Raw genomic sequence first — 25,368 nt, forward strand, 5'->3', positions numbered from 1 at the left:
TCTCCAGAAATACCCAAAGTTCTGTAAAATCCTTGATATAAACAATCCATAGGATGACATGCACTGCCTCCTGCTTTCAGGATTTGCAGCCATGTATTTGCTAGTAGAATTCTTCAGTTGCTCCTATATTGTTCTCTATAATCCCAGCATTTATTGGGGTGGAAAGAGAAAAGGGAAAGAGTCACTTATTAGAAGTCATTAGAGAATGAACTTCAGGTCACATTCTTGAAGATGGAAAGTCTACATACCAAGGACGTTTGTTAGCGTGATGTAAATCTACTGGTTAAAAAAATGTCATTAGAACTACAATAAGTTGCCGTGAAAACAAAATACATGGATCTGTAGGAGCATGGAACAACAGCTTTAAGAATAATCATCTACCTTATTTTACTAACACTACTACCTTGAAACAGGTAAACTGCAAGTCATTTTTTATTAGTTATTTCATTTCATCTCCAAGAAGAAAGGGCCACAGTTCTGTAAAACTTGCTAGGAAGGTTCTGATTTTGAAAGACAAGAAGCTAGCACTTGAATACATAACATTACTTGGATATTTGGTTTTTGTTGGGTTTGTTTTTTTTTTTTTTTTTTTTTTTTCTCCTTATCTTCAAAACATAGAGCCAAACCCAGGTTCCCACAAAAAGCCATCAGGTATCATCTCACATTTCAAGAGAAATAAGATCTTTGAGCTAACACAATGTGCAATACTTGAAACACATGCATGATTTACTACAGGCAGCATTATTTTTGGCAGTTTAGCCGCATGACAGCTGTATGTGCCAAGCTGGGAAGAGAATCATTGCCTTCTCGCTTCTCCCAGTACAATTCCAGGCTGCATTCGATATTTACCCAGCTTCCAAAAATTAAAGTGGGAGATTTGGAAAAGGTTCTATAACAACGATTGAGATGGAAGCCTAGTTCTAATCAACACAGGAGCTTCTCTCCCAGTCCAGAACATGAGAACTGCATTGATATGGAGCATAGTGTTCATTTCCCACTCCTGTTTGTTATCTTCACACTTTCCTGTGGAAGATATACCTGCTAGCACATACGTACAGATAGCTGGAAGCAGACTTCTGAGCTTTGCATTAAATGCAACATCTCATATGGAAAATAAAGAACAGTTCATAGAATTGTAATGCAAAAAAAAATTTAATTTTTCAAAAAAATGTTTACGATACGGAAGGTCACAATACAAAGTTCTTAAACACAATACAACACAAACAGGTTGAAAAGCCTTTTTTTGATTGGAAGTGATTGTTTAATACAAAGACTAGATGCCAACAATACTTATTGTACAAAGTTTATGACAGTGGATTCATATATTGATTCCCTGAAAATCCCCTCATTTTGAAGAAATATTGAATATTAAGGTCATGGCTGAAGTGAATTCAAGAAATTCAGAGTTATATTTGTCTCCACCCTCAATTCTAAGCACTAGGATTGGGTTTCATGGTACAGAATGGATGACAAAGGCACACTGTGGTTTGAAAGCAAGGCTGGAGATTCCATGGTTTGAAAGCAAGGCTAGAGATTCCAGCCTTTAAACTTTCTGGCTTTTGTCTGGGTATTTTATAAACACTCAAACATGCAGTGAAAAAAACCAACCCTCCTGAGGGGGTGCAGAGTGAAAAAATATTAAAGTCTGCAGAAATTGTAACCCATTTAACCTATAAAACAGTATTTATATTCTTATGCATTTCTTAGTGTTTCCTCAAATCCTTTGAGGTTACACATTTTAGAAATGAAGTACCTTTCTCCAAGTTATTTTTGTTATTTCACTCTGACAGAACTAGCATAAAATGCACGTTTAAGATCATTGTTTGCCTCCATCAGTTTTGTTGATTATGAAAAAGGAGAGATGCACTGCTAAAAAGTTGAAGTTATTGGCCAAGCCAGTTACTTGCTTATTTAAGTTTTTCAATACAGCTCTCCAATTTAGAAAAAAGCTTTAAAGAAAATGCTTGCTTAATCTTTTAAAAAATTACTAGACTGCAAGTCTTGCGTGTCAAATTCTGGCATGAAGCGTTCTTCAATGATAAGTTAGAGTCCTGACAGACCTATTGCAATTATTAACAAAACTCTTGCCACAGGGGTGCAAATTAATGTACTCTGGTTTAATCGAATCTACCACAACTAGCTCTGTTCATGAACCATGTCAATTCCTATGGAACTATTATACAACTCAATTAGTTGAAAGTAGAGTTTGGAAGAGCTATATACAGACACTATGAAAGACTGTTCCAGCAGCACTGGTCTGCACATAAACAACTAATCAGTTTACACTAAACATTTCTAGAACTATGTAAAAAGTAATAGTTTTACCACATTTTGGTTCCCTGAGAAGAAAAGTGCTCTAACTACAAAGGTCTTTGGAATGCCATCAGTACAGTGAATAAACACACACCTCTTGCACTGCTACTGCAGAGACATCTCCTACTTCCATGTTGATCAGACTTGGTTTTGGCATTTTCATTGAAAATAAACCTTACTCTCCACAAAAGTGGCACTGGAATGGGAGCAAGAGATGACTAAAAGTAGTCTAGTACTAAAACTGGTTTATCTGTGATGATTTGTTATTACAAACTGGAACGCATAGTTAGCACATTTGATGAACACGAAGTCATTAAGAGCACAGTTTACCTCATCTATTTAGCCCATAATTGAGATTGGTTTTGAAAACTTTAATATAATACAAAAAGTTTTCAAATGTTTTTGGAAAGCAGGTTTTTTTTTTTCCCAGGGGCATAACTTACGTTTTTAGTGAACATGATAAACATGAGAGTTAAGACTTCAAATACAATAAAACAGCACACAGCAGAAGAATGAAGTCAGGAACCATTTTATTTCCATCCAGTTTTGCAAGTATTAAGGATGGCATAAGAGCTTATTCCACCACTATAATTTATGAAATTATTACATCCCTGGAAGAGGCAAAGCTTACAATGCTTCCTGTTTTTCCCTCCCAAGTGCTTATAAGCTGTGTGATTATTTGGTTTGTTTTAACTGTGTCTTTCTGTCCCTATCTAATAGAAACCTCCTTCATCCTCTCCCAGCCACCAAAATACAGTAACTGGGTGTGGAGAAGAAGCACTGAGGCAGTCAGTAATGAGAGATTATAAAAATGTTAAACAGCAACATACACTACACTAACACCTGGGATGCTCACAACATACAGAAGACAACTTTGCAACTATATCGTGTTCATTTGCCATCATTATCTATGAAGATCAGAACTGTAAGATTTGTTGTCTAGTACATACACACGACAGTTACTCCAGATTCTTCTGATTCCTCTCAATTTCTAGGCAACAATTCATTTTGTATTTACTATTTTTAAGACAAAATATTGAAACTGGTTTCAGGTATTATTGTCGAACTGGTTTTAATAACAAGATTCAAATGGCATCTTCCAGAATTATAGAATTAATGCTCAGTACTTGTCAAAAGCTTTAAAAATTACGGTATGTTGAAAAATTACTTTCAGTATACTCCATGCAATTGAACTGCTCAAATAGTTTAAACTCTTAATTTAACATATTCTAAGTTAGTGAAGAGTTCATATTGAGAAACTAATTCCAGACAGTTCTTAGACCTCATATGACAGGAGATGAAACTGTTTAAAATTATCACTATCAACAGAAAAAATTCCCATAGGAAAAAAAGTATATACACTCCACTATAGCCAGGCAATCAACTCTTCCATTTCAATACTATCATAAACATTTAACTGCATTATTTCAACCAGTAGAACCCAACCAACAATATTTCCGATTTATATGATTACCTGTGAAAGGCTGCATTTTTTGTTCGAATCTAAATACATTTTTCTTTTCCAATACAATCAACTCAGTTCAATGCATTTAAGACTGATTTGTAAACTGTTATCTCTCTTTCACTTCTCTCCACCTATACAGATCTTCAGAGAGATACTAAGCAAAAGGCTTATAGAATGCAATGATGCAGAGTTTCATTTTAAACTTAGCACTTATCTGAGCATGTCTGCAAACGCTCTCTTACGCGAGGTGGAAGTGTTTTTAACAACCTTTCTTCTACGATTAGGCTATTCCGCTTTAAGAACTGACATTCTTCTAGTTCAGCAGGAAGCGATTCAAGATAGTTTCCAATGAGCTCTAATTGAACAAGATTCAGTAGCTGACCCACACAAGGGGACAAATTCATCAGACTGTTATTTCCCAGAAGAAGAAATTGTAGCTTTTTGCACTGAAATAATCCATCAGGCAGCATTTCAATCTGGAAAAAGGAAAGAAAAGAACAAAAATAATATACATTAGAAGTTGTTAGCCTACATGCAGCTGCATGTTTTGACATTTCCTGGTTTTATTTTAGGGTAAAAAAACATCTTAGTTTATGGAAGGATACAGAGAGGGAAAATTGTAACACTTTATCATTATGTGATAAAATGCTTGAGAACACTACAATGGTTTTATATACCTGTTTTGTTATGAAGATGCTTAGCTACTGGCAGAAGTCAAGACATAAGCATGGCAGGGGGGAGGATATACATGCACGCATGCGCAGAAGTGTGTACAAACGTGTGCATGTGCAGGTGGCAGGGGAGATAAATAGGCTACTATCTCCTAAGAATCACTTAATGAAGAACAAACACAGATTGTGGAGAGACATTAGCAGCTCCTGTATTGTGAAACCAGTACAAGCAGCTATCTGTGCAGTACAGTAGTAACTTATTCCTGGTCCACACTACTGACATATAACATCCAAAACCAACCTCACCAGTGAAAACAATTATAAACCTCAAAAGAAGTCTTAAGTCACAAGCCTGGACCCCACACGAACAAGCCAGACAGCTTAGCACTGCTGATGAGGTTACCAGCTATAATGATTTCCCTCTTCCCAATCAGACAGCTGAGCTGCTCCTCAACTAGCTGTTGATTCACTACAGCTTTCACTTTGACATTTTAAGGTAAAAATTTAACACTGTTCACTTCCATTAAAATACTACATAGGATAGACAGCTGCAGGGAAAGGGAGATACATTTCTGTGGCCATCCTAACCTATACTATCTCTGGATCAGAGCCCTTAAGCCACTACAGGTCAGGATAGTACTTACTCAGTATCACACAAACTTTAAAACTTTGGTGTCATCAGTAATTAAACAAGCGCCACCCCTTTTTGCAGCTTTACTGGGTTTACTTTAATCATGAACACCACAAAAGCATTTTGAAACAAAGTCTGTTCCAGAAGAAATGGTAGGTTAAGTCAATATTTGAATTTTTTTTTTTTTAAAGTAATAATTCAAAGTTCTACTTACATGGTTTTTTGTCAAAGCCAAGTACTGCAGATTGGTCAGATAACTGATTTCTTCAGGGATGGAGGTTAGCTTATTATAGCTAAGATCCAAATAGTGTAATTTTTTACAAAGAAATAGCTGCAATGGAACATTTTTAATATTATTATAATTTAGATACAATTGTTCCAGGTTTGATAATGCACCAATCTGCACTGGGACATATGAAATACTGTTGTGCCACAATTTTAAGCAAGAAAGGTTCTTGAGATGTTGAAAACTAATTATTTCTTCCACTGTTCTGAGATTATTTTCTTTTAAGTCGATTTCGTGCAAATTGTTTAGGGTAAAAATGGAATGGGGAATGCGCTCTAAATCACAGCAGATTAATTCCAAGGTTCTCAGGTTTACCAGCTTCTTCAGGTTATTTAGCACTATCAGTTTATTTCCCTCATTGTTGATAGACAAGTGTTGTAAAGAAGGCAGAAGATCTGTAACCACTTGAGGTATACGGGAAAGGTTGTTTTTTAAGTGAATTGATCTCAGATTTTTTAGCCCCTGAAAGCTTTCGTTGTACATGGCGTTGTGATGATCTAGCATGAAATATCCTGTTAAGCACAATTCTTGTAGGTTTTTTAGATGAAAGACCCAAAACGGAATTCTTCCCATCTCACTAGATTTCAGGCGCAATGTTTTCAGATTTTCTTCTAAAAAGCTTACTGCTGGATAATCCATAGTTAGTGATGAATGATAAACATTGAGTTCTTTGAGATTGACTAGCTGGGTCACAGCTGAAGGAAGTTTGGCTTCAGGAATAAGTTCCAGGCTTAGGACTTCTATTTCTGTCAGTTCAAAGACACTGTCTGGAAGACCATTTAACATGAAAAGGTGAAGTTCAATCTTGTCTTGGGAATTTCTTACTAGCTTATTTTTCAGTTTTTCCACTGACCATTCATTGTTAAGATTTATCTGTTTCAGTTTGTTTTCACTCAAATCGGACAGGAATATTGAGAATCGTTGGGAATAAAGAGGATCATACTGATCTGCCAAGTGGAGAATAAATGCAAAGTCATTCTTTACATCAGGTATATCACTGTAATTACTTTTCTCTCTCAACTTCTCAAAAGAATATTGCTTAAGTGAACTTCTTAACATCCACCACAAACTATAAGTACAAGTTAAGCCATAGAAGATCACTAAAACAACATAAAATGAAGCCAAAACTTTAAAAATTTCTGCTAGCGAATAAACACACTGGTACCTTTTGTAGCCTGTAAAGGCTTGAACATTAACTACACAATCAATTTCAAGTGTAATAAATGATAAATAGTAGGGGACATAAATTATTATTATTACAAATACAATGACTTTCACTATAATCTGTTTCATATACACTGTATATATGACATCCTTCTCTTCAACGTGTACTCTGAATTTCTTCACTTTTTCAAATATAGCTTTAGCTTGTTCCCCTTCTTTTTTGTCAAGAACACTTGAGGAATTTTCTCTTCCAGTTGTTTCCAAGCCAGGTTGCGAATATGGCAGGGACTGTCTGCTGGCCCCTATATCTACTGAACTCCCAGGTGATGAAATCACTGCTTTTGATTTGGCTATTGGCAACTTCCTCACAGACTGTTCAGCAACTGTTTCTGAGAGGGCACGCGTTGTCCATGGAGAATCAAAACACTTCTGAAGAATAGCTACAAAGTGCTCAAGCCTGGAACTTGTACTAGGATAGTAAAGCCAGAAATTACTGCAAGCTGCAAAAATAAAGGTATGCAGAAGCACTAGGTATGGAAAAAATTTGGCAAACCAGTGAAGCTGTCTCTCATAACATACTGCATCAATATAGGAGTACTGCTGCCGATGGAGATCATTCTGGATTTTAAGCGGGATGATTATCTGTGCTGTAGAGCTAGCCGTCATGTTAAGGTTGGCTTTAACTAAATCCCAAGGCACGGCACAATGATTGTCAAATTCTAGCTTGCAAGGAAGACAACACAATACTCTGGTTTGAGTAAGCTGGAGAGCCCCAGCGAGCACAGCAACTAGCAGCATTATCATGGTGAGGTAATACCAGAAGACATCCCACCATGGTTTTAGTATGTGGTAGGATGACTGGGCATCTGCTAAGTATTTCAGTTCTGTTAGCGTGATCATGACTTTCACCTGTGAGAGAACAGCAGCTGGTAGAGGAAAAAAGAAAAGACATCCTTAGAGAATGGTTAAAAACAATTTATCTCACCATTAAACACTTGAAGCTTATTACAGTTTTCACAATTTTAAGTATGTGTAACATTTGGCCTAGCATCCAGAGCATAGCAAAAGGATCCAAGAACTCCTGGCACCTAACCCTAGCCATCATCTTATTTATTTTAAGGAAAGTTACTTGGAATGCAAACATTTAAGTGAAGAATGAAACTAGCATCAGAGATTAGGAGAAAGTATATTTTGACCAAACATTTGGGTACTGTTCAAGTAGAAGCAACAAGCAGGTGTAAGTTAAAGAAGTGTCTGATATATTACTAGCAGGCCTTCCCCACTGTCCTAAACTTACACAGCAAAAGTGATTTCTCATTTATGAAGAATTCCAAAAATCAGAGCAATATATTAACATGATGGCTCTTGTAATTTAGAATTTTCTACTAGATTACATCATTCTACCCAACTGAAGAATAAGGAATACACAAAAATTCTCAAAAGAGCAGTTTTGCATTAGTCTTTTATATAATTCCCCATCTTCTCCCATCAAGAGAATTAAGCATACTGACAGAATGAAAATGAAGCTAACACAACTTCTTATTGTCCAATATTGTCATATATATAAAAATGGCACACAACCCCCAGCAGCATAGGTTTGATTCATACTTACTTTACTAATTAAAGAGAATAAAATACACAGCACTGCTCAGTCAGGAGGTCTACACCTTTTAAAATTCCTTGGACATGCCATCTTTACATTTGTCTTCATTCTGGATGGAGAAAACATTGAATATAATTTTTAATGGTTTCACCTAAATAAAGAATAAACATTTCAGCTTTCATTAGAACTGCTGCCTTATTGAAGACATCAGGATCTATTAATCTCTGCATTACTACAGCTAAATGAAATGGAACAGAACACACTCAGACATGATCATGTAGGATGTGAAGTCAAAGTTTTGCACAGTCACATCAACACAAAAACCAGGAAACCACCTATAGCTTGCTGTATTTCAACTGGGAAGTAATTTTTTTTCCGGAATAACTATGTGAAAATAAAATACACAACATGCAAGACTTCAAGAAGTAGAATTTAGTAATAATTTTGATATACCAAGGTTTGGCAGAAGGGCAAGTCTCAAAAACAGAGGCCCACGTTTTACATCCTGAAACAAATTAATAAACTATCCAGTGTCGATGGCAATACCACAGACACTACCAGCTTTGGAGGAAACTTACTATAGTTTGTTAAGCAGTACATATAGGAAGCAATGGGGATGTTCTGTAATTTTCTTAATCATAGAATTGTTTAGGTTGGAAAAGACCTTTAAGATTCATGGAGTCCAATCATTAACCTAGCACTGCCAAGTCCACCACTACACCCTAAGCACCACATCTATATGTATTTTAAATACCTCCAGGGATGGCGACTCCACCACTTCCCTGGGCAGCCTGTTCCAATGCTTGACAAACCTTTCGGTGAAGAAATTTTTCCTAATATCCAATCTAAACCTCCCCTGGCACAACCTGAGGCTGTTTCCTCTTGTCCTATGGCTTGTTACTTGGGAGAAGAGTCCAACCCCCACCTCACTACAGCCTCCTTTCAGGCAGTTGTAGAGAGCAATAAGGTCTCCCCTTCAGCCTCCTTTTCTCCAGGCTAAACAACCCCAGTTCCCTCAGCTGCTCCTCATCAGACTTCTGCTCCAGACCCTTCACCAGCTTCGTTGCCCTTCTCTGGACAGGCTCTAGCACCTCAATGTCTCTCTTGTAGCAAGGGGCCCAAAACTGAACACAGGATTCGAGGTGCAGCCTCACCAGTGCCGAGTACAGGGGGAGGATCACTTCCTTAGTCCTGCTGGCCTCACTATTTCTGATACAAGCCAGGATGCTATTGGCCTTCTTGGCCACCTGGGCACACCGCTGGCTCATATTCATAATATATTGGTACTGGACATTTCAATTCCAAACAGAGGTGAAAAGCTGTTATAAAAAGACAAACAACAGCTGAACTAAGGTAGAACCTTATTCTTACTCCACATTCACATTTGAAGGGAGAAGAATGACCAAAAATAAGTTAACCCTTCTTGCATTGACAAGGCTACTTTTAATAGAATGTAGAAACTTACCAGGCCCACTCAAGGGAAAGCAGCTGAAGGAGGACAGGATAGTTACAATACACTCCTGGAAAGAAAAGACATTGTCATCAGATCATGAAATAGTTGGACTCCAATAACTGTGATTATTAGAACAACAACTCATTATTCCTTCCACAGCAGTGTTTTAAAGATACAACATTTAATGAGCAAAAGATCTAACTAGATCCACAAGATCTAGTTAGAATAATTTAAGATGCCACCCCCATCAAATTATTTACTTGGTCACCATCTGGAAGTGGCTTTTCCTAAAGTAGAGATGAAGTAATGGCCCTTGTCATTGCCCCCTTTCTAAGCACTAAAATCCATTTAAGCTCAACAGTTTTTGCATCTATGTAATGTTACTAGTCCTGCAGCTGAGATGCTCTAACCATAGCTAAGAAATAGCAATTTCTTCAATCACTCCAGCTCAACTTGCAAAAGACACATCTGTAAATACCTTGTAAAATGAGTTCTTTTGGTATAATTCTTTGGGGTTTGAATATAAATGTGTAGATGTAAAAGCACACAAAGGTACTAAACCCATTCAAACTAAGGTTTTTAATCTGCAAAGAATATCTAGATCGTGTCTCAACTCAAGCCAAACATGCTTGATTTGAATGTAGACAGAAAAATCAAACGTATTTTTTTCATTTCCAACCTGGAATTAAAGCCAGTCAATTCTTCTCACTTGAACTTTGTTACAAAAATGAAAGACTTGGTACCTGTGTTAAAGTTGTAAAGAACACACTAAGAGAGAAATATGTTGAATGATTCAACAAAATAAGAGCAAAAGGTATAAATAGCATATTTTTAACAAAGAAAAACATTTGAAAAGTCAAAATGATCACTGAACTGGCTGAGAGTTTAAAATAGTGTGAAAGGTCTAATTAGCATGAGGATGGGACCAATTCTTTTCCTGGCAAACATGTAAACCTCATCAGGGACTTGGGCAGATACTAACATTTTAAGAAGATGTTTTATATAACTAAATGGTTATTAGAGAAAGTTACAAGTAACACAATTCAATAATGCACATATGTACTTTGCACTTTTATACAAAGACCACCACTCTCCTGGTAACAGACCTATCTTGGGGAATAAGCAAGGCTATTGTTGAATGTAAGGGACAGAATTCAAAGTACAATAAAACAGTTAACACTGATGAAGTATTTTCTCTAAAAGTTACAGAAAGAAAAACAGAAAACGGAACTTAAACCAATTCTATTTAAAATATATTGGTACACTTGAGAATATGCATAACCCAATACACCTTCTTCAAGCAATGCCATAATGCTCAAAGTGTTTTGTTTTTATACAGATTGAGAACTCAAAGTGAGACTGACCCATGTAATTTTGTAAGGTCTGTTTCTATAAAATGCTTTGTCACCTCCCTGCCTCGAACTGGAAAGTTGTTAGTCCCTATCACATATCCCAGAAAAAAGGCTACATTCTTGCGGTGGTTTTAGAACACTTTCTAGCAGAAAGCAAGTGTCACAATATTAAGTACTTAAATACTTGAACTCTGGTCTTGTTAATGACTACTTTTTGAAACCTCCCAATGAAGCATGCGTATTCATTGCAATTCTATGTATATAAAATAAAGCTTCCTATCGGAGAAGTACATAGTATATAAAAGCATAATATAAATGTGAATTAATTTTGCTGAAGACAGTTTTCTTTCAAATCCTATCTGTATGCTAAGAGTGACTAATCAAATGGAATAATGCTGAACTGTAATGGGTTTGATAACACTCATCTCCAGCAGCTTTCAACCCATATCAAAGCCATAAGAGCTTTTCAAAGTGGCCTAATTCAATTGGCAATCTTTCTTAGAAGATGAGAGACAGAAGTTTAGCCCCATGCTAAGTGATGACTTCAGGAGAGCTACCCCAGACTGGTACTGGGACTCAGGTCAGAAAAATAAAGTAATAAAGATCACTAACATCTAGGCAATTTTTAGTTACTTCAACTTATAAATCTGATCAATAGAAACATATCCAGAATAAGAATAAAAGGCTATCATTTTGAAAAATACTATCTATAAGGATCAGACACCCCCCCACCCTCCCCTGCTGCCAAAAGGTTACTTAACATTGCATTACTCTGTCATTTGGTCACTACTTACATAATTTTAGGCACATTTAGTTAGGGATGGCTCTGCAGCAAGATAAGCACCTTGCTTGTCCTCCCCAAAGGATAATGGGCTACAAAAAGCCAATACCTGGCAGGATGCTTTGTTTTATTTTTAAGGCTACACTGGTTTTGTTGATTAAGTATTCAACTGGTGTTTCTGACACTAAGTTAATCAAAATAGATGTATACAACTAAAGCATACCTTGACAGGTATTCCAGTGGCCCCTCTATCTTGCTTTTTTCCCTCCCCCTCAGAGAAACACAGCCATCAAGTTTTCAGCCAATCTCTTTAGACTCATGCTGTTATTCCGACAGCATGATGTGCTTCTTAACCGAGATGAGATGCTGACATACTAAGTAAATGTGTCTATCAATTTTCTATCGAAAGTGATTCCTGAACACAGTACCAACTTGGCTTCTAGCTAGTTTAAATGTATCACTTTTTCTTCCAAAGTTTTGGATGCAAAATTAAGTTCAATAATAAATTGAACATGCAATCAATTTTGTTTAACAGGCAGTTTTGAGACTCTCCTATGGGATTCCTAGTACCTGCTTGTGGTCTCACATGCACAGCCTGAACCTCCACTTGCAAATAAACCCTCATGAATATTCCCAAAGGAAAAAAAAAAACACAACAAACCAAACTTTACCCCCACACACACTCATCACCCAAAACACATCTTTCCTGGCTAAAACTTCCCCTTCTATTGGCATACTATTGGCATTTCCTTTTTCAAGCATTCCCTAAACAACAAAAAGCCAGGTACTGCAAGAGTTCTGGGGCAGGTCTGACTTCATAAAGAATGAGTCATACATACTCTTAGCAGATGCATTCAGATGACTGCGTCTCCCTTTTGTAAGCCTGCTATTGGCAAGTAATAGACTACTCAATTCAAGCACTACATTTTATATATGGTCTTTTAGAATCTGTACTTTGACCATGTGTGCACATGCAGATTCAGTTGTAGGATCTTTTTGATGGGGATTGTATTTTTGGATCTGTATTCCACCGAATGCAGAACAACACACAAACAAGATTAGAGAAAGCTTCTTTCCAGTTCCTTCTGAAGAAGGTCACAGGTGATAATTAAACATGTATAAGTGATTATCCTTTTGTATTTATAATAAACCTGAAGACATTCCCACACTCTACAATAACCAGCATATTCCTCAAGCACAGGATATTCAAGACTACACTAACACTGTTACAAGTTTTCTGTATCAGCCTTTCAAACAATCAAAGACCATAATTACAACTACAGACAATCTCAACCATCTGTGTCTGGATTAAGTAGAGGCCTTGCCTTTCTTAAACACTCCTGCTCTCAAGACAGTACTGCTGAATACAAGATGTGGAACAGTAATAGCAAAGTCTTATGCTGTTTAAGAAGCAGTCCTTGCTCTCTGGAGAAGGCTGCTTATATAAGACTATGTAGCCCAATAATTTCTGGGGAAAAAAAAATTGTAAACGTGTTTTTAGTTTAAAATTTAGTAAGTTAGCCTACACTTACATTTTTACTTTACATGGGTTACTCTTCTCTGCTACTGCTTCAGAGTTAACTGCACAGCACATAAACTGATAAAAATTCTTGCAAAATTAAGCAACTACTACCCACCTCTACCACTACCATACCTTCAGCAAGCTAAGAAAAATAGAGTACAACATGGCAAGTGTATTTGGGTAGTTGAGGAAACCATTTAAAAAGCTTGAACATTCATAGGTTCAACACAGAAAGCCTTAGAATAGGTGAAAGAAACATGTTAAAGGCAGCTTCACCTAAACTCGGAATACCCATCTTTATTCCATTACTTTCTTTCACTGGTACAGTTAGTGCAAGAGGAATACTTTACCTTGCAGTCTAATCTAAATTGAAAATAAACTTACTCCAATTTGATTTGCTTTACAAGGACAAGACATTCTTGAAATCTGACTGTGCAGGATTAGATACACTACATCATACATTTCCAACCTATGCCTGCCTGCAGCACTCCAGAAGAGACCATTGTCTTCCTTGACTAATTTAAGTTAATTTCTCATCAAATGCCATCAATATGCAAGTATTAAGTCTTTTCTCTATTCAAGGAAGGCCAGTCAAGAATTAATCTTTGATAGTAAAATATGTCACTGGTCAAACACTCACTAGGGAGATGGATCATCTTCAAACATTCTGGTTGCACAGGTAGTTAAAATTACATACCTGTAGGCCACATGATAATAAATCACATCAGCTAAGTCTGCCCAAGTGCATGAAGTTACTTGAGCCTAGTTCTTGATAGTGGATGGGAGGGAAAAACCAAGTCAACTATTTTGAAGGTTAAACTCTGTAATGAAGTTGTATTACAAGATATGTATTTAAAAGGTATGTTAAATGTGCTTTTTATTTAATACTAGTCTAGCCTGGAAAGCAATTTTAAATACAAATTCATATTCAGACATCCATACTGTGACTGGTAAAAGCACTTTCCCCAGCCCTCTCCTCAAGTTAAGTTCAAGGTGCTAAGGATTATCTTCTAGCTAAAACAGAAGGTCACAACCTATGCTTCTAGGAAGGCCTGTACTATGAGAAAAATACTCTATTTAAACCCAAGTTTAAGACCAAATAGACAGTAGGCGAGACAAGCAGTTTACGCAAAAAAACCTGCAAAACAAAATGAAGAAAAACTGATACGTAGGTACAAACCTAGGTTTCTGAACAAGCATGTTTCGGACTTAAACAGGCAAGCAATCCAATGGTAAAAAACTAATGTAAAATGAAAGGTAGACCGGGCTTTGTTTTGCACATAATTGCATCAACGCAACTGATCTCTTTGAAAGCAAGCCATCTACATTCTGGGCAAATATCACTTCATAGTCATGGTGCTTTCTAAGATCCCTACCAACCAAGCAGAATCCAGACTCTGAATCAAATCTGAGCATTTCTAGTAAGCAAGTTTGTACCACTTTAGTGTCCCAGCACTATTTTCAAACTCAGAGATGCATTTTTTAAAAAACATAAATTAAGGTTATATCAGGTGATGACAGAAGTAGGACTTTAACTACACAGACAAGTATTACAGTGCTGTGATCTCCTCTTTCCTTGAGGACACATTAAGAGAAACCTGCAGCCAAGCTGTAGTAGCTTTGCCAGACCATGGATTTATTTTCAGCTTGTGTTCTCATCCCTTTAATTCTTTTTAACTACAAATATAAATACATTAACTTAAGATTACAAGATGTATTAGCATCTAAAATACTGATTACAATAAATATTGACACATGCACCTGTTTAGAAGAGAGTGCTTTTTATTGGTTGTGCAAAGACTCCAAAGAGTAAATCCACTTAGAGACATATGTTGTTTCACTCTAATATTAAATTAATAATTTAAGTTGTTTAATTTGTGTTCTCACCAGAAACTCTAGCACTCTTTTTAGAATGCAGATTTTTTTTATTTGCTCCATTAATTTACATTTCTTCAAACAGTTGTACATTTCACATATTCCCCTTTAAAAGGAAATTATAAATAGAAAAAGACTGCCAAAACTCCACATTGGTGTTATCCACTAAAAAATAGCTCTGCTATCACAAGTATCCTTGGCAATTCCTGAAGAAACATAACAAAATCCATTAACGGATAAAAAAATAACTGTAAAGAGTTCCATAAGGTTTTTAAAAAAGAAAAGAGTATAACAAACTGTAGCAGTTCTGTCTGGAAGACCATAGCACACTGAGATGCTGATGATCCACTCTGGCTACTTAACAGGCCCAGGCCTGTGCTGTGCAGATCTCTTGGCTGCAGGATATATTTAGCCAGATCATAACAGAGGAGTCTGCAGGCAGCTCCCACTTGGTACCAGTGATTACACCACCTGCATGTCTGTCTTTATCAAGAAGTGCAGCAAGAAGTTCTCCTGTGAACATCCTTCCTGGCTGATAGTAGAAATGATACACAGAGTTGTCTTCTTGTAAGAAGATTCTGTAATAGCTCAAATGATCAAAATGAGGTAACTCTTTCTACAGGCAGAGTCTGCACAGTGTGCTGCACAATGATTGAAGGCTCATTTGATGCTGCACAACTCACATCCCTTTAGAAGCTGGGAACGCAAGATTATCTATACTATTCTCTTTCTTTAGTGTCAAATCCAATAAAAAGCATTTTAAATGATACTGTACAGAGTCTGAGTACCTTTCTTACTGAGATCATCATGGACCAGCACCTCTTGGTGCAAGACACAAGCCATATAGATTGTCTTCCAGAAGGTCACTTCTGAAAGGATCATGAAGTAAAAACAGGGGCCCAAAAAACTGAAACAAAGAACAAATCCCAAATATCTGTTATGTGATCAGACCATATGGTGCCACATTTCATTCATTTTCAACACAAAGAAGTTAGTATTCAAAGTGAAGCGCTATCTTCTGTCAGCCTCCTTTCCCCCTTTTCTTGGCCCCATAACACTTTCAAGTAAACAAAAACTTCAGTATTGAATAAAAATGAGAGGGGCGTGCATTCCTACTACTTCTGAAGTATCTATACACTTCTAAGAGCCCAAAGAATTGTATTTTTAAGCTTGGCATTAGACAGCCTATAATGGAGTACACAATTTAATGCAACAGCAAGTCAGTTCATGTTAAGTCCCAAAAATGGGACACAGGTACACAAGCAGAATCAGCACCCAAGCAGTACAAGAGAGTTTTTTTACAAATAGATTTGAAGCCAAGCACATTCAAAGCATGTATCAGTTATGTCCTTGTAGACAAACCTACCTTTTTTAATGAAATGTTAAGGGATTTGTGAAATAGGATTGAGAGCATTGAGATACTAGACTACGTTACCCACAGCAATGTACTCAAATCATCAACATCACCCCAGAGTGGCTCATGCTATCACAGACCCAACAAACATACAATCATGAAATTCATATATATTTAAAGAAACAAACAAGTCCAGTTACAAATCCATTAGTTTTTTCCTTTCAAAAAATATGGCACTCAAGTTATAGAAGTAAAAATTAAACAGAGCTTGCCAGACCAAGTAGGTGCATTTCTTTGATAAAGTAAATGGTTTTCTAAACAACCTGAGTGTAAGAGACTGAACCTAGGTTACAGAAAATAACTTCCAGAGCAACTCCATACTATATCAGCTAAGACAAAGCTGGTAATTTCACAAAAATTACAAGCAACTTACAGAAAAGGAGACAGGTCACAGGCCATGCTGAACAAAGGAAAGGTAGACTAAATAAAAATAAGATTTGACACTGCAGCAATAGGAAAGTGTAAAAAATGTTAAAGTGTGCAAACAACAGGTTTTTTGCTCTAATTTGAGTCATTTGTTGGAAGCAACCAAAAGAAGAGAGGGAAAATTCTACCTGGACAAATCCTTTGTAGAAGGAGCATGCCACCAATGAGCAGACAGGGGCACCATCCCTGTACAAACCTAATCTGGATGCCTAAAGAGTATTATGATCCCATTTAGAAAAAACAACAAAACCAGAATCAGAACTGCAAGACTAACAATGCTCAGAGGAATGGTGACTCTTAAGAAAGTAGACTAAAGGAAGTGGGCTTTCTAGCATAAGAAAAAGAGGAATGAGAATATACTGGGGGTGGAGAGGAGGGAATAGAACAGCATGGGAAATGCATCTGCCTTCTCAGGACGGAAGCACATAGTCCATCTGTGTTCAGCTAATGCTTATTCAAACCAGCGTAGGAGGAGACAACTCTCTCCAGAGATGACTGCAGGCATGCCATGCTGTCAAACATTCCAGCCCAAAGATGCCATGGAAGATATCAGGGAAGTGGCACAGATTACGCTCTCAAATGGTACCTAAAAGAACAGGCCTCCTTTGTTGTTTCCTCCCCCTGGCCCTGCTTAGGTTTTAAAATCAGTACGGCAACACTGAAGACAGAAATAGTACACCAATACTGCAAACAGTCCTTACTTCCAAGTTCCAAAGAAACCTTAGAGTAAGTTTGGGCATTAAGTATGAAAAGTCTCCACGATTCTTCACTCATTCTCTCCTAAGCAAGGAAGATTATACCAAAAGCAATCTCAAACAGTCTAGACTGGGACTGATATCTGTGTCATGCTGTACCTTTTATAGCTCTCCCAGAAACCATCTTACACAACAAGTATCAAGTCTTTCATCCCAGTAATAACATAGCTAACACAGAGCCAGACACCTTCCAACTGCATGAAATTAGATTTTCAAGCTCACTTATAATGCCTTTTTATTCTCATAACTGCATTCTTGGGTCTTTCTCATGCTGAGAAATATGAATACATAAGACAATGGTATCAGCAGTATCCCTCCAGCATTCTAAAGGAAGCCTCAATGGTATCTGTTTAATTCTGCATACCAAGATAAGTACTACAATAGAAAATTAATTTTTATCCCCTTAGTTTCCAGAAGCCAGACAGATACTCATTATGTCCATTTATTGTGCTGCTATGCTCAGGACATCAGAAAGCAAAGCTGAGGAAGATAACACTGGAGAATATTCACAGCTTAAATACTACAAAGTTTCTCTACTAGAAGATTCTTTAATTATAGTATAGTTTATCATCTTCAGTCTTCAAGAGCAGTAAAAGTACAAGAGAGCCAGCAGGGTAAACCAGTTATGATTATTTAACAAAAGACCATCTTTCCTTGGGAAAAGGCAGGGAATTGCTCATACATGCTCTTCCATTTTCAGTGTACTTTACTGAAAAGTCATAAATGGCCAGAGACCCTTGAAATAGCAACAACAACTCCCATAACCTCACCGGAAACAAGTGTGAAATCAGAAAATATTCTCAGAAGGAGGAGCCTTGGAGTATGTCCACACACCTCAACTAGCTCTGAATTCATTTCAAGCACCACCAGGAGTACTGCTGTCACAGCAGAACACAAGAGTGGACTACAAAATCCTACTTGAGAAGTCAGGTAAGCATTTTGGTCAATTTTGTAGTCCACAGGATATCATACTGCTATAACTAGGCTATCAACGTAACTCATGATATGGTAATGTGATGCCATACATACTGATGTATTAACTAAAGCATGTTCATATGCTGATTTGATACTTCTAGATAAAGGTCCTATAAGGAATTCAACAGCACTGCATTTAGACAAAGATGGAAGGGGCCAACATTCCTCATACCATAGGAAGTCCTGCGAGTTTCGCAGAGAGCAGAGTACTGAAATCCAACTTTTTTAGATATTCAGAACCTCCATTCTACATTATTTTCCCAGCTCAAACACTGCTGTCCAATACAGTAACCATACCCAACCCAGTTAATAGGTATGTTTACCTCTGACTAGCTGAATAGCTCTATGCAAGTAATTTTATTTCTGTCTACTTCAAATTCCTCAACTGTAAAATCATGGTAATGTTTCTCCCATTCTTCATAAAGTATTTATGAGGAACGTTATACAGTAATAACACTGAACTTCTTACTAGGCAGAGATGCTCTTCTGAATTGTACTACAGGTTCTGTTAGGTTCTGAGAGCTGGAAGCACACATGCTATTACTTGTCCTAATAGTGGTCAGACAGTTATGACCTTTGCCTAATCTCAAACATATAAATTTGTATTTACACTCCTTATTCTAGCTAGAATAATTTTTATATTTCTAAAATATGAACAGTTGTCTAATGCAATAAGTTAAAATTCCAATATTTGGCCTAAAAAGGAAACTGATGGTTTTTCAATATTTATAGACTGCCAAGACCAAACAGTGTCCTATCAGGATAACAGATGTTGATAACAAACAGAAACATCAAGTGAGGTCACAAATCAAAAATATATACCAAATACATTCTGTCTCTGCAAGATAATTATTACCATGCACAAATATAGATACAAGATTTAAGAACAGTCAAAACCCAGTGTTTTGGTTTTAAGTTTTCCTGACACTGCATAAGTTTCATGAAGAACTTTCCAGAAGGGAATATTATTACTTTCACAGACCACAGAGAATTTAACTGCATCTAGGAAAATAGAATTATCAGGGCAGCAACACAGAAACACATCTGATTTCACTCTATTAGTTCTGACATTGGAAAGCTGATTCAGATTTTCAGCAGTGGCTCATATCTCTTCTCAGAAGCAGCAGCTTTTCGTCTTGTTTAATAGGAAAGATAGTTACTCCTAAAAGCCAGCCTGACAAGTTGAAACACTTGATTCTAGATGTTCAGTCTAAACTTCCAAAATAAAATAATGGGAATAGATAAGTTTCCAATTTACATCTGATTCAAACTCGGGCACTTATTTTGTATGCAAACTCTCCTGAAACCCACCTTGTTATCTTTTTAAAGAATCTCCCCACCCCGAATAAAAAAAAAAGAAAAACTTGTGAAACTCTGCAGTCAAATACAAACTCACCTGAAATGGAAATGGAATAAGTTTTACTAATCCTCCGGCAGGGATCATGCTGTCCTCACAATCACCTCAATCTCTTCAGTATCTTCCTGTTTGTATTACTCTACATTATGTATTTATTAGTTGGACAAAGCACCTAGCTACGTTATCTTTTCTTTTAATAAAGAAAGGACTGAAGGACAAATTTCACATTGCACACACTGTGTAATAGCATATGTACAAATTACATACTAACACCTAAACACAACTCTACAGTTTGAGAACTGCACATACGCATGCAATCACAAGAACTAAAAGCAGTATTATGCTTATCAGAAGCATGTCCTAGAACAATGCTAAGTTTCAGAACCATGTACAAGTGATCAGAGTTGAATGCTACAGTAAACCTACAGTAATCCCGCTTTGTTTCCTGAACAAACACAAAGTTAGCTTAGCACCTGTGTTCACGCCTCATACTTCCATCAAGCCCAAGTATGCTGTGCAACATAGAGTCTTCTACTGTGCAAAATTTCCTTTTTGAGTAGAGTGCCTGAGGAGACCTAACAACTGGCAAGCTTTTTCAGATTGCTGTACTACAAGAAAAACACTTTTTGATATGAAGCCAAGTTTAATAACTTCAAAAAACAAGAGTCAAGGTTTTATCATCACCCAAATCAATTAAGAACTTTGAAGTAATATAACTTCCAGCCCCATATTTGTAAGAAACTGAATAACAGTTTGAAGCACTACTTTTAACAACTCCAGTTCAGTAAAACACTTGAGTATTGATATATCCTGTCTCACTTCAATTAAGCAATGTTTTGGTTCTTTCCTGACTTTGAGTCAGTGTCATTGCAAAGTTAGTATTTAAACAATGTTAATGTTTAATAAAAAACATTTACTTAGAAAGCAGTTTTCCTGTACTGCAAAGGCATGGGCAAGGTAATAATCATTTTCACACTTCCATTGGCATGGGTTGGAAGTGATAGTTTATCTTGTTAATAATGTAAACACAGCCTAAAACCAGACAGGTTTTAGTTAAAATTTTTCAAACGCCCTCCTTTCTTCAAATATTTTGGATTATATAACAAATGCACATCAAGATTTTTCTTTCATTCAGATGGAAAAATTAGTTTAAAGGATAAATACTTTAGCATTAGAGTCTAAATTTGCAGTTCTTAAATTCCAGCTCGGTGGACCTTTACATTTGCATGCAGATGAACTTTAGCTACCAGAAAATATCTGAATAAATATCTGACAACCTGAACTACTCATAGAATACTAGTATTTTCCCCAGAAAACTAAGGCAATAATGTATGGGAAATCAGAGGTTACATTTCCTGAGGTTTTAAGTGAGAGCTTTAAAATCAATGTCACTTTAATTAAGCCCGAGTAAACTACATGACCATAGTTTTGTACCTGCTGTGCCACGGAACTGAAACTTTGTTTCCATATTAAACTAAAACGACAACTCAAACTAGTATCTCCCAAACAAACCGTGTTTGTAACAGTGTCTTAAGCCTACTAACAGTGAGCAGCAACAAAACCAGATTGTGTTACTACCAAATTCTTTATTGGTATCTCTGGATCCCTTACTGGCACTTTTAATCCCTTCAGTTTCTCACAATCAACTGAATTCTCAATTTCAGTATAAGAAACTGCATGCCATTTTACAGTATCAGAACATACTGAGAAGCTAAGCACTTTTGATGGAAATGCACTCACATAATTTAATTCAAGGTATGTGAAGACACTATTTTGAAACAGAATGGCACCAATGAGAATTAAATTGAAGATACTGCATTACGAGTTTTTTTCCCCACAATCGCCTTCTGATTGTCAAAAGACCCTAGAATCCTCTCTGGTGTACATCGAAGAAGGGTGTGCCAGCACTATACCCTAAACCGCATTTGCAAGAGCTTTCTTGAGAGCTGCATCATCTGCCTTCTTTCCAGTGTCCTACACTGCTAGAAAGTATAGTCTTTTCATATCAGTAAGTTTAAATCAAATAATTGGGGAAACTGTTCACAAGTATTATGAAACTTTATTTTAATATTGAATTACAATTTGGTTCCACCTAGCTAGAAATTAAATCCAGAACTAGTTCATAGCACACTAACAACTCTAGGGGAAAAGAATCACCAAACCCAAGCATAACTACAATAAACTGAAGCCAGCTTACCAAGTCTGGTACAACTCTAATTGTTCAACGCAAGATAGTTCATACAAATAAGCAGTTTAGTTATTAATAACTTAAGACCACATGATTCATAACAAGCTTTCTGACATTAATGAGGCTGACTGCCCACACGGTACTGGTAAGGTTAATAAAATGCAGGCCACAGCCTCTCAGCTGCGTTTACCAGCTACCACAAAGCACAGTTACAAGTTTGTGATGCATGGCTCTGAACTCACTCCATACAGGATACAAACATGTATTAGGCAAGGCATACCATAGCTTGTCACCAGTTAAGAAGAATAAAGTATAGTATTTATTAGTTAATTATTAGCACATTAATAATAGATCTATGTTGCTAAACCAACATATCATCTATACCACTTAAACATTAAAATGACAGCATATAATGACAGCATTAATATTAGAATATTAATTCCCCTTTACATTCCTCGACCTTCTACATGGATACCCATGGTATCTGAACCAAATATCTTCATAACCACAGCACAGACTTCTAACATCTTTAAAAAGAATGACTGCAAGAGCAACTGGCAGAATAACACTATTTGCAAGACAACTGAACAGCTGTTATAAGGATGCCTACAGAAGGGATAAATATAGCCCACAGGTTAGCACACAGAATACAGACAGCACTGTGAAACATTTAGATAGGCAACATAGAGACCAGCATAAACCACACCTCATCCCCTTAGTCACATAAAATATCCATTTCTAATCCCAGCTGAGCAAAGCTTTATGGCTTTAGCAGCAGGTATCGTAAACTGAAGTAGTATTACTAGTGCCACAGTCTCTTTCGCTACCTGTAGCATGTCAGGCAGAGCAGGCACAGTAGCAGGTAAAGGAACACAAGATTTCCCCCTCCACCCCACCCCCACTCCAGAAATCCATTATAAAAATACTTCTTTGGCAGTCGCATACTGCTCTACAAAGTTCATTTTACAATGCTGAAATACTGGTGGATGTTTCTTTAGCATTGTTGGTCCCTCTCTAAAATTTACTCAACATGCTTTCATCAGCTTTAAAGAGCAGCTGTATTGCTATCTTGCAAGAAACAAAAAGAAAAATTCTTTTTCTCCCCATGAGAATCCTATTTTCCTGAAAAAGGAAAAAAATAAGAGTCAGACCAGCAACTCTCTTCTCTCAAGAGTGCAAGGGAACAAGCATGTTAATACTGCAAATTTCCAAATGTTACATGGATCCTACTGAAGTTGAAACTCAGCCACATTACACTAATGTAAAATTCAGAAGAATGTAAAAATATAAGCTAATGTAAAACTCTGTGATAAACATTTTGTTATCTAGCTACAACAGAATGTTTTAAACACTGGGGAAAACCCTTCAGAAAACTTGTACCCTATCCTAAGTCTTGGTTCTCCACTACCATCATTCTCCCCTCTGCTCTCATTTCATGTCCCTTGCCCTGCTCAGCACCACAGATACTGAAGAAAAGTACTACTTAGGATAACTCTTCTATTCCCCACACAGTCAGCTGAGTTACACAGAGTAAAGAAAACACATGCGATGTACTTCGACAACACATAATAAATTCTGTGAGCAATATACTGTAAGATTTCAATACTTCAGCCTTGTGGGCTATCCCCCTCCTTGAAAGTTTAAGAACTCAAACAAGATAGGTCCATAAGCCCTGATGTGTTGCCCTCTCTGCTAGGAAGGTACATAAGGAAAAATTCTGAGACACCGGGAAATAATGAATGCCTTAGCTTATCACTTCAGCAGACAAGGAAAGCTGGGAGTCAGCAGAACATGTAGCTTAAATACTTGAAACTGCAAGTGACCACATCGCTCCAGCTTATTCTAGCACTACCTCAAAGGTATTGTTTTAAATGACCACGCTAGGTGCCAATCCAAACACAGTTTACCTGACCAGCATAATTAATGACAATCTTCATATAAAATTAAGCTTTAGGGAAGTCCGCTTTAATCACTCCTACAGAACTGGTTAATTGCAGCATTCACCACAGACAAATTCTTAATTGAAGCCAGGAAGCTTCCTCAATTTCACCACAGAACAGATCGGCACAAAGTAAGCCTTACGTCACTAAAACAACTCGGCTAGGATGCAAGTAAAAGCTACCACGCAAGAAACCCCTTGCTACTAGATCACTGTCTTGCTGGGGATGAGAAATGCATCGGCAAGACGGAGGAAAGGAAGAGAACAACAAAGAGAAGGACACTTCTTATTTCACACAGAGCTCTGTCAGGCCTCAACACTGAGTTTGAGTCTTCTCTCCCTTTCGGAGCAGCTGGGACTTGGCACCCACCTGCCCTTTGCTCGAGGGCAGGTGCGGCCGCCACGCCTGGGGCCGAGGGTGGCTGCTGCCGCCCGAGCCCGGGGGAGAGGAAGGAAGCCCCAGGCGACCTGTAGCGCCCCGTAGCGCCCCGGGTCACTTGAGGACACGTGTAAATATCGGTTACGCAAATCAGAAAACGGTTTTCTTCCGAGCCCCACCCGCACGGGAGCGGGGCGGCCGCCAGGCCCCGGGGCAGGCACAGACTCGCTCCAGCGCCCCGCGCCCGCTCCCTCTCCCCCCCCCGGCCGGCCTGCGGAGAGGCGGGCAGGTGAGCGGCCCCGCTGCAGGGCGCCGCCGAGGGAAACGGTAGCTGCCGCGCAGGCTCACCGGGCCGCCCGGCAGGCGGGCAGCGCCGGGCGCCCCGCGGGCCGGCGGCCCCCTCCCCCCCCCGCAGGTGGAGGAGGCACCGCGGCCCCTCAGGGAGGCGGGAAAAGCGGGGGCGGCCTCCTGGCGGCGGTGAGGGCCAGCAGCGCGCTGCCCTCGGGAAAGCCCCGCTCCGTCCTGCCCCCCGCTCGCTCCCCCTCCTTCCGCCCGCCCCTCCCATGCCGGGGGAGCGGGGCACCTGTCAGCGGCGGCCGCCCCTCACTCACCTGGCCGCGCCGCCTCCCCTCCCGCCTGGCCTGGCGTGACTGACCAGCCCGCGCGCGCGCGCCTCCGCCGCGCAACGGCGTACCGCCCGCGCGCTCCGTCCGCGAGGGAGCCGGCAGCACAGCGCGAGACACCGGCTCCAACCGGCACTTCTCGGATCCGGCCCCGCCCCCGCCCCGCCGCCGTTGTCACGTTACCGGCCGCGCCAGC

The 25,368-nt window shown here is 38.3% G+C and overlaps 1 protein-coding gene across 2 annotated transcripts; it reads right to left on the reverse strand.

Moving 5' to 3' along the window:
• Positions 1-2,826: 2,826 nt before the first annotated feature.
• LRRC8B (leucine rich repeat containing 8 VRAC subunit B) lies at positions 2,827-25,322 on the reverse strand. 2 transcript variants are annotated; one of them, XM_075508440.1, is made up of 6 exons: positions 25,161-25,322; positions 15,905-16,023; positions 9,599-9,653; positions 8,143-8,242; positions 5,295-7,456; positions 2,827-4,254 (listed from the first exon to the last, which is right to left on the reverse strand). In XM_075508440.1, the coding sequence occupies exons 5-6, from the start codon at positions 7,428-7,430 to the stop codon at positions 3,982-3,984; spliced, it is 2,409 nt and encodes an 802-aa protein (XP_075364555.1). In that variant the 5' UTR covers positions 7,431-7,456; positions 8,143-8,242; positions 9,599-9,653; positions 15,905-16,023; positions 25,161-25,322; the 3' UTR covers positions 2,827-3,981. The 2 variants fall into 2 exon arrangements, with proteins under 2 accessions (XP_075364555.1, XP_075364554.1); XM_075508439.1 differs by lacking the exon at positions 15,905-16,023.
• Between the last annotated feature and the right edge of the window lie 46 nt (positions 25,323-25,368).

This window comes from Mycteria americana, chromosome 7, assembly GCF_035582795.1.
Source record: "Mycteria americana isolate JAX WOST 10 ecotype Jacksonville Zoo and Gardens chromosome 7, USCA_MyAme_1.0, whole genome shotgun sequence".
Taxonomy (NCBI): domain Eukaryota; kingdom Metazoa; phylum Chordata; class Aves; order Ciconiiformes; family Ciconiidae; genus Mycteria; species Mycteria americana.